General features: G+C 41.4%; 1 protein-coding gene across 1 annotated transcript in view; it reads right to left on the bottom strand.

The window, feature by feature from the left end:
* The window catches only part of LOC147018732 (uncharacterized), a 120,137-nt gene that overhangs the window by 28,240 nt on the left and 81,897 nt on the right, over nucleotides 1-10,000 (bottom strand). Inside the window, exons 41-42 of the mRNA XM_085898744.1 lie at nucleotides 8,008-8,123; nucleotides 6,511-6,572 (exon numbers count right to left, since the gene is read on the bottom strand). Of these exons, the coding sequence (XP_085754870.1) occupies nucleotides 6,511-6,572; nucleotides 8,008-8,123 (178 nt within the window). The remainder of the gene's footprint in view (nucleotides 1-6,510; nucleotides 6,573-8,007; nucleotides 8,124-10,000) is intronic.

Raw genomic sequence — 10,000 nt, 5'->3', positions numbered from 1 at the left:
GGAGGGGATGAAGGGGGAACATACACCAGAAACATATTTGATTAGATGCCACCAGGATTTGGAGGAGGGAGAGAGGTTTGAGAGTTCAGACTTGAGATTAGAAGGATGTTGTTTTCTGGCTCTCCTGAGTCTTGGACTGACTTGTACATTTGTTTGGGTAACTGTGATCAATGGACTCCCTTTCGATGAGTTATGTATTACCAGCAATAAGTGTGCACAACCCTCCTTGACCATATTGTGGAATGTTGGCCGAGGCCCTCACTTTTACTTGCTTTTAAATTCATTTTGTGCGCAACTGCTCGAGCGATTGACACAACACTTTGAACATCGGAGCACCGATTGATATTAACACAGTTACATGATGACTGTATGGAAAATGCAACCAGCATTCCAAAAACTTTGGTTTCTGTTGGCATGGGCTGCAGGGTGTTTCACGTCTCAGGAATAAACGGTATCGACCTCACTTGGCCTCGGTTAAATTATCACAATGAATATGGTTTTACTCTGAGAATAACAGATCTCTACCTGCACACGCCAATCCACTCACCCGTGCATTGCGATACTGAAATCCTTTCAATATTTGCTTCTCCATTGAAGGGGCTTTCACCCCGAACATTTCTTCTGTTCAATCCTTAGTTCTGCTTAACTCGCCTGACCTGCTGGCCCTATCCGAGTGTCAGTTGGACAGTGACATATTCTCCGTTCCCTTTAAATTACCTGCTTACATTTTTCACTGACTTCATCAGCCTCCTCTTCATGGTCTTGGTATTTATGTTAAGCACTCTCTATTTTAGGTCTGATCATGAATATCACCAGAAGTTGGACGCAACTTCCCATAACTAGATAACTTTTATCTCGCCAAAATTATCTTGAAAGTGGCACTCATAAGTTTCAGTGTTTCCACCTTGCTCTTCTGCATTCAACAAGATATCGCTCACAACTTCTTTCTGTTTCACTCACCTTCGTTTCCCTCTTGTGCTGTGCTGGACGTGATCTCAGACAGCATTGACAGGACTATTATTTTGTGTACTATATAGAGTCAAGGCTCATGGAAGAGCTCGAACATGGAACGGATCAGGATGCAACACAACAATAGGAACAGCAGAAAAAGAAAGGGGAAATGCCAATAGCAGGGTGAGCAGACAAAATAAACGGAGATGGCAAACAAGGGATGCGTGTGTAAGGATGAGGAGTGGGGGAAAATGGATGGGGTGGATAAGATGGATATAAAACAATTTTTTTGGAGGGGGTGGAGGTGGTGGTTTAATTGGTATGGAAAAGATCATGGTTTGGGATGGGGGATGTATGATACGAGATGGTGGTGAGCAGCTGTCTTGAAGACCAGGAGGGAAGAATGACATTGAAGAGAATGTCAAAGTTGGTTCCACAGGTGGGAAAAAAATAGGATTTCAGGAGTTTCATTAGAAGAAATGTGTTGGTGTTTGACCGCTTGCACCGTACAGATACCTGGTGGGGACAAAGCACGGATAGGGCAGAGGGGGCAAGACTAGAATTCTGATAATATCAAAGGCCTTGGTTTTCACAGCGTAAATCTGTGCAAGGTGTGAGGCAGGAGTGCCAGCCCAGAGGGAACAGCAGTATGGATGTGCTGTGTTGGCTGTGGTGACATTTTATGTGATCATGGAAGGGATGGAAATGGAGTACACTCCAGAGACAGACTAAGAAGAGCATAAGAACGCACCACCAGGTTTTTAGAGGAGGGAGATAAGTTTGAAAGTTCAACCTTGAGGTTGAACAGATGTTGTTTTCTGGCTCTCCTGATGGTGGACACACACTTGTTGTGGACTTTGTGGGATGATCTGAGATTGCCTTCCGTCTGATTTAACTTCCAGAAGGAGAATGTAAGTTGTTTCAAGGCAACTGCCTCACCACAGGGCTCAGCGTACCATGGGCAGTAGGATGGGTACGATAACTGAAGATGAGATGGGATTAATCTGTGCATTAGAGAGAGCAGGTTTCTGCGAAATAATTCTCAGGCTGAGTTAATATCTGGGGCGGTGGATATAGGAGACCAATCCTGAAGTGTGATGGCTGTTTGCAGTCCCTGCCAGTTTCCCTGAGTGAACTGCCAGACTCGCCAAACTGGAAGAGACAATAGCCAGTGAGAGACACCAAGAGGCAGGGACATCCTGTGGGAGGAAGGATTCTGTTAAATGGGTGATGCCTGGTGAATCAGCCATGACTGAGATTGAGAGATCTGTCAGGTTGGAGTGGTAGCCTCGGATGTTTGAAATACACACAGTCAGTGACATGGGAAAAGGAGCTGCTGGTAGGCTGCAGGAATGTAGATCGGAGCAAGGAGAGGGAATGCGGCAGAATTTGGTAGGGTGTGGGGCTGGGCAAAGTTGGGAGGGAGCAGGGCTGTGTCAAATCTGGGGGAGGGCTGTGGGGAAGGGAGGGAGCTGGGAGGGTGCGGGGTGAAGGGGAGCCATGAGGGGGAAGGACGGGGGGGGGGTTGCTTTGGATATCTCAGAGGCTTTTGATAAGGTGTGGCACAAGGGTCTGCTACACAAGTCTCAGTCATATGGTGTATCTGGAGTAATACATTCAATCATATCAGCTTTCCTGACGAATCACAAGATGAAGGTGGTACTTGAGGGTCAATCTTCTTCGACTCGCTCCATCAACTCTGGTGTTACACAGGGTTCAAGCAAGCTGCTTGGCAAGCGACAGCAAGCTACTCACTAACGGAACCCACCCCTTGTGCTTGTATAGCGCAGGCATGATGGGCCAAATGGCCTCCTCCTGCATCAGATTTCCTTGCAAAACAGATATAAATCTAAATGTTCATCACCTTCTGCATTAATCCCTCCCAGCGTTTGTTGTACAGCACCCCTTTCCAATCCCATATCCAGGTGATGCATGACGTCGTTGCCGGGCACCGAAGGAAGGGGGTACTCAGTTTTTACTCCGTTTATTTTCTTGCTTTCTTGCTTGTTTGTTTGTCCGGGCGATATCTCAGCTATCCTTTGAGCTAAGAAGCTGAAATTTGGGGACAAAAGTGAAGATGTGCTTTGGCAAAAACGATATTTTATATTTTTTTGATGAATCATTTAATTGATTGAGTACTTAATTATGATCAATTTATTATTTATTTATTTATTTATTTTCTGTCTCATCTGGGCAATACCTCAGGCACCTTTTGAGCTCAGAAGCTGATATTTGAACATGACAGTGACCAAGTGATTTGGCTATAAAAATGTATTTTTGATTTGTTGATTAATCTTTTTTTCTTTTCTTTTTTTTTTAATATACACCGTCGAGGCTCGTATGAGAGCTAACACACAGAAAGTAAAACATGGGGAGTCGGAGACAAGAGGGGTGGGAGAGAGAAGGAAAAAACAGTGGGGAACAGACATGAGGAGATCTGTGGAAGGGAGAGGGATGGGGTGGGGTACACAGGGTAAACAAGATGGACACGACAGGGACTTTGAGGAGGAAAGTTAATTTTCAATTATTAGATTCATTCTTTTCTTCGTTTCTTGTCTGGGTGACATCTCAGTCATTCTTTGAGCTAGGAAGCTAAAATTTGGGGACAAAAGTGAAGATGTGCTTTGGCAAAAAGCGAGCATCATCATATGATGACCCCAATACACAACTTTTTAAAACTTTTTGATTCATAAATTATTGATTAATTACTTCATTATTATCGATTTATTAATTACTTATTTATTTTATTTCTCATCCTGAACACATCTCAGGCACCGTTTGAGCTCGGAAGCTGAAATTTTGGAACAAAGGTGAAAATGTACTTTGGCAAAAATGATATTTTTAATTGTTTTGATGAATCAATTAATTGATTAATTACTTAATTATTATCGATTCATGAATTACTCATTTATTTTATTTCTCATCTGGGCAATATCTCAGCACCTTTTGTGCAAGGAAGCTGATATTTGGACACGACAGTGAACAAGTGATTTGGCTCCAAAGGGTATTCTTGATTTATTGATTAATTATATATTTTTCGTTGAATTACTTAATTTCCAAACAGTTACAGATTCGGATGAAACAGTGGTGGTTTTGGTATGCTATCAGCCAATTGATTCAGAAATTAATTTTTTTATGATTATTATTTATTTATGTTAATTATGCTATTAATCCATTTAATAATAAATTATTGCACACCATTCTCTCCCAATTCTGTCTCCACGTGCTGCACGGTGGCATCGCTGGACGCCGAAGGTGCCCCGTCAATGTCGTGCACTGGAGGATTTGTTATTTATTTATTTGGCATGGGGGTGGTATACTTTGAGTGTACCTCTACTTGTCATTTATCAACTTGGTTTGAATGGATAAACACCAGAGACCTTTTTCAAGAGGATTTGGATTAGCTCACAGTCTGGACTGATGATACCTGCAGTCCAGATGTGGACTGCAATCCGCCATCTAAGGACCCTTGGCACTTTAATGACACATTCTTTCCGATGCAACAATGACTCTATGAACTTTTCTCACCACAAAATTCCGCTATCGGTGAGCAAGGAAGCTCTTTTAGAAGATAACTTGAAGCAACACAACACTGCACTAGAAATGTCTATCCATATCAGTACTCAAGCAGAAGTAATACATTATCAGAGCACGCACACCATGCAGGATGTGTTTACTCCAACTAATGAAGTCTAGTTTGTGCACAAGTCAATTAGTGGGGCAACTTAGCTAAATATAGCATAACAATGGTGCATTTTGTGAGGAGAGCACCAAATTTGGCGCACGAGTAGCCCATCATATTATGAACAGATTTGGATATTGGGCCATCTCAAAATTTTTGATGGCAGTGGAAAATGGCTGCCACAGCCATCAGCGGCTGAATTTGAGATGGCCCAATATCCAAATCTGTTCATAATATGATAGGCTACTTGTGTGCCAAATTTGGTGCTCTCCTCACAAAATGCACCATTGTTATGCTAAGTTGCCCCACTAAATACCAGTCCAAAGACTGTATTCAATTCTGAAATCAGATTCTGAAATACTCCACACCATCACAGTGTTTATTTCAAAGATAACTTATTTGGCAAAAGTTAATGTTTATTGATACATTATTACCTCCGCCCACCTAAGGTGGATGGAGGTTATGTTTTCACCCCTGTCTCTCTGTTTGTTAGTTAGTTTGTTTGACTGTTTCTTTGTTTGTGTGCAGGATATCTCAAAAATTGGTGGACAGATTTGGATTAAACTTGGTGAAAAAGTTGGGTATGTGACAAAGACGAAATGATTATATTTTGGTGAAGATCCGAATCCGAATCCGGCTGGCTTCGATAATTAAGTGATTTCTTCCTATTGAGAGATAGGGCCAAAAACGAAAGATAGCATGATATCCCAAAAAGTTGTGGATGGATTCAGATGAAACTTGGTGAATGAGTTGGTTAGGTGACAAGAACAAGCTGATTAGATTTTGCTTCAGGTCCGAATCCAGATCCGGCATATCAGTGGGATAAAAAATGTAAAGTAATCAGTCTGACGGAGGTATGGGTTCCAAACAAGTGCCCTTCCAGTTAGTTGATGGATTTGGAGAACATCCTGCATCCGTATGGTACAGAGCAATGCATTTTATATTTTATTCAAGCAAAAAGAGGGGGGGGACAATCAATGTTATCCCCCCCAATCAAAAAAGTGGGAGGGGGGACATGTCCCCTTCCCCCCCCCCCTCCATCACCCATCGATGCCCATGCTGGCTGGTAACCTTCAATGCAAGGAAGACTAAATTGTTGTTCATGTACCGGTATAAACAGGCGCTCACTTCTGTGCATATGGGGTCTTCAACCTTACCAGAATCATCCAAACTCCATCATCTTGGTCTTGACATCTCCCAATACCTCAGTTGGGATAAGTACATTTCTGGTATTGCTAAGACTACATCCAATCAAATTGGTTGTCTTTATTCAGTGCAGAGGTATTTACCTCCTGATGCTGTTTTGTACATTCATGAGACAACTATATATCCCCTCCTGGAGTACTGTTGCCAAATTTATCTTCAATTGATAGGACCCATAAACACATAGTTAACCTGGATGGTACTGAGAAGGGTCCAATTCTTCAACCATTTAATCAACGTAGGTCAGAAGCCACTTTTAGTTTGTTCGACAGATATTTTCATGACAAATGTTCTGTTGTCCTTTCTAACTTGGTTCATCCTGTATGAGTGTTTGGACGCAAGATTCAGCTTGTCATCTCCGCACATCCGTACATGATAGCTGATCCAAAATGTGATTTGTGGCCTTTTTCTACTCCGAAGATAAGATAATCTGAAAGCCTTCAAATAAATGGCTGGGACAAGAGGCAAGATGGTAGTTTGTGAAGGTTGACAGGTGAAGAATGTGAGCCTGTGATCATTAATTTTCGAAGAAAAATAAGAACCAATACTTTGATCCCAACTGCAATGTCAGCAGTTTCATTTACACTGATTGAACAATGTAACAACTGATATGATTGTTCTATCACTGCAAGAATAAATTACAAATGCATGTTAACTTCAAATGTGAAACTCACGTGAGACTGTGCACAACAATCTTGTCAAATAGGGGGTGAACAGCCTTCAGGATTTTAGACATCTGTAGATTAAGAAAAACAAAAAAACATTTCAGATTTTCTGAGACGTTACCATCCGTTCAGCATTCCTTTTGGAAGTGTTATAAGCATTCCCCAAATAAAACACACACACACACACACACACACACACACACACACACACACACACACACATACACACATACACACACACACACACACACACACACACACACACACACACACACACACACACACACACACACACACACTTTCTGTCCATCTTTTGGGGCCATACTTTGTACAGAGCGTTGTTGCTGCCTAAGCAGTCTCCTGGGCTATTGGACACAATCCTGGAGGGGTCGCCACTCCGACACAGGATACTTGAATGGTTCAATCATCCCAGCAAGCTGGTACTCAACCCCACCTGGGGCTAAGATTTTAACTCAGGACCCAAGGATCCAAAACCGAGGATCCCAAGCCCACCATTCTTACCATTAAGCCAACACCAGGCATACACACACTTTCAGCCTTTATATGTGCATATGTGCAAAGGTGAAGGCTCATGGAAGAAAATTTTCGATAATTTTGCAAGTCGTGTTTCGAGTACAAAATCCACTCCACAGTTTAAGTCTTAAACATGACCAACTTAAGTCACTCTTATTTTTATGTGTTAAAGTACAAGTTGTTTCTTGTGAGAATTTTAAAGTATGGTACTATATTTGTTATTTTCTATACGAAATACAAATATATATATATATATAATTGCACGACCCCAACCTCCAATTTGCCATGTGCCCTGGTTCACTAACCCCTAATCCCTACAGTGGATTATCCATGGTTTACATGTTCAATGAACACAATTTAATGAGATGCAAATTATCATGTTAATGCAGCAAAATGATGTGTGATATGATACATGGTTTCGATATGTTCATAATCCAGAGGGACACACAGTGTGTTGAGCAACGTGGATTGTTTGCTGAGAGAAATGTTGAAAATTTAAACTGCGTTGTTCACCGGTGATTGATATAATCAACTCTGTCTTCATGTAAAAATTCACTTCGTACATCATTAACTGCTTGGTTCTTCACGACACCACTACATATTATTGTGTTGACTACTTCTGCTCGACCATTCCATATTCATGTCAGACATCCAAATTGTGAGTATCATCAGATGATGACCCCAATACACAATTAAATAGCAAAGAGGCAGCCAGCTGTTTTGCGATACATTTCACAAAACAGGGAAAATTAATTAAAAATCGAGAAATCCTCGAGCTTTGCAAGCAAAACTGCACTGAACCACACGAATGACTTTCGTGAGTTCTTTGCCAATTATGCATGAAGCATGATGTGACTGATTATGTGATCCAACACATTAATTTTGTTGATGTTGGTTTGTGAAAATGAACATCATCACAGTTGTGTAACATACATGGTTTTAGCATGTTCCATATTATTTCAATAAAGATACCTGAGCTGTAAAGTTTTTCACAAAGCTCTTGTAATTTTCACTCGTTACGTTGTTCATGTCTTCAAAATATTCTCTGTTTGTTGCTGTTAGTTTAAAATTGAGTTTCTTCAAGTGATCTGTAGGGAGACAAAACAGTGTAAAAGCTCCTTCAAATATGCGTGCTTCTTAAAAATCAGATTCATCAAATGTATGCATTGCCCAAGAAGGGCGGAAAGGTTTTTAATTCTACATTCCTAGCCGCAGCTGGGCATATTTGATGAGGTGAGAGCTGAGTGGTTGTTCCTTCCTCCAAATATGGGTGAGAGACGTGATTGGGCGTTTGGTTAATGGAGCAAGGCCTGAACATGTCTCTCACCCACAAACGGAGGGAACAACCAATCAGCTCTCACTTTTTTGTTGGCAGAGTCGAGGCTTGTAGAAGAGATGGTATTCGTACACTAAATGGAACAAAACACAATAGGACAAAAGGAACAGTTGAGAGTTGGGGGAAACAACAACAGCAGAGTTGAAGGACAAGATAGAGGCAGACGTGGACAAACAATGGGTGTGGGGAGGAATTGGGGGGGGGGGCAGAAGAGTATGTATGGGGTGGACAAGATGGATACAGAAGAAAACTCTCAGGAGGGAAAACTGGAAATTTGGAAGGTGGAGGGTTTGGGGGTGGGGGGCTTAACAAGGGCAGAAAATATCATGGTTTTGGATGGGGGGAGATCTGAGATGGTGCTGAACAGCTGTCTTGAAGACCTGGAGGGCAGAATTAGATTGAAGAGGATGTGGAAGTTGGTTCCACAGGTGGGGAAAAAGAGGAAAAATTGAGTGCAGGTGAGTAGTGATCCTGGATTTAGGTGGTTTCACCAGAATGGGGTTAATAGTGGATCGTGTGAGCTCTGCAAAACCTGAGAGGAACAAAGCACAGAAAGAGCAGAGGGTGCAAGACCAGAAAGGAGGCGGGAGAAGACAAAGAGACCACCGATCTTTCTGCGATGGTGAAGTGATAGACCCATAGACTCAGCTACATCACGGGAGAACTCAATTATGCCCAGCGACGGCTCGGACTTTATCATTAATAATCCCTCTGCCTTTCTTTTGCAACCCATGTAGATACAAATCAGAAAAAAACATTTTATAAAAATTAAAACCATGAAGTGAAGGAAGCCCCAAAAAACAACCAAACAAGGTAGAAAGGACTGACAAGGTTGGGATGACAACACAATGCAACACCACAATCATTTTATGGATTGCCATCATGACATATTTTGACATTTTTGTTATCGGTGGCAATAGTAACAACTGTGTGAAATGTCGATGTCAGAGGCAGTTGGAGATTTGAAGTGTGGGTTGGCGTAATTATTTATTTTACTTGTTGTGGGATTGAGATGGAAAAATGTCCATATCCATATGGCAGATGAATATTCCAAAATAAGAGAAAAAGACAAAATATGAATACATCTCCTATTTTCAACAAGAGTGTTAAACCAGGCCGTGCATTGTCATGCCAACATGACGTCATCACCTCAGTGTGCTTTTGTTGTGTATTAATTTTTTAATCTGATTAAAAATGGGTTTTTTTTGTCATGGTGCGGGTGCAATACCCAAGAGAGAATGTCGCTTCCTCCAGTTGGAATTATTATAAGAGCTTCAGCCATAATTTTGCTCAGCTTGATAACATTTGTCAATATTTTGAGGATGAACAATTTGGAGATTTTGCAATCTCTTGATCTGGGACTTTAGCAATGTATGTTGGTGGATTTTTCATTCTTGTTAGTTATGAAAACGTTCGAGAACTCGAAGGGCACTCAGTGGAGCGCATACCTCCGCCGCTTAATGCCTGATCCACGAGAACATATCGGGCCCAATACATTTTTGAAATATAATACAATACAGTACTATAATATCGTTTTTGGCCCTATCTCTCAATGGTGAAGAATCACTTTAGAAAGTCTAGTATCCACATCCGAATTCAGATCTTCACCAAAATATAAACATTTCGTCC

This window comes from Eptatretus burgeri, chromosome 10 (assembly GCF_056783735.1).
Source record: "Eptatretus burgeri isolate ZD-2024b chromosome 10, Ebu_testis_v1, whole genome shotgun sequence".
Taxonomy (NCBI): domain Eukaryota; kingdom Metazoa; phylum Chordata; class Myxini; order Myxiniformes; family Myxinidae; genus Eptatretus; species Eptatretus burgeri.
This window is presented reverse-complemented; position numbering and strand designations above follow the sequence as displayed.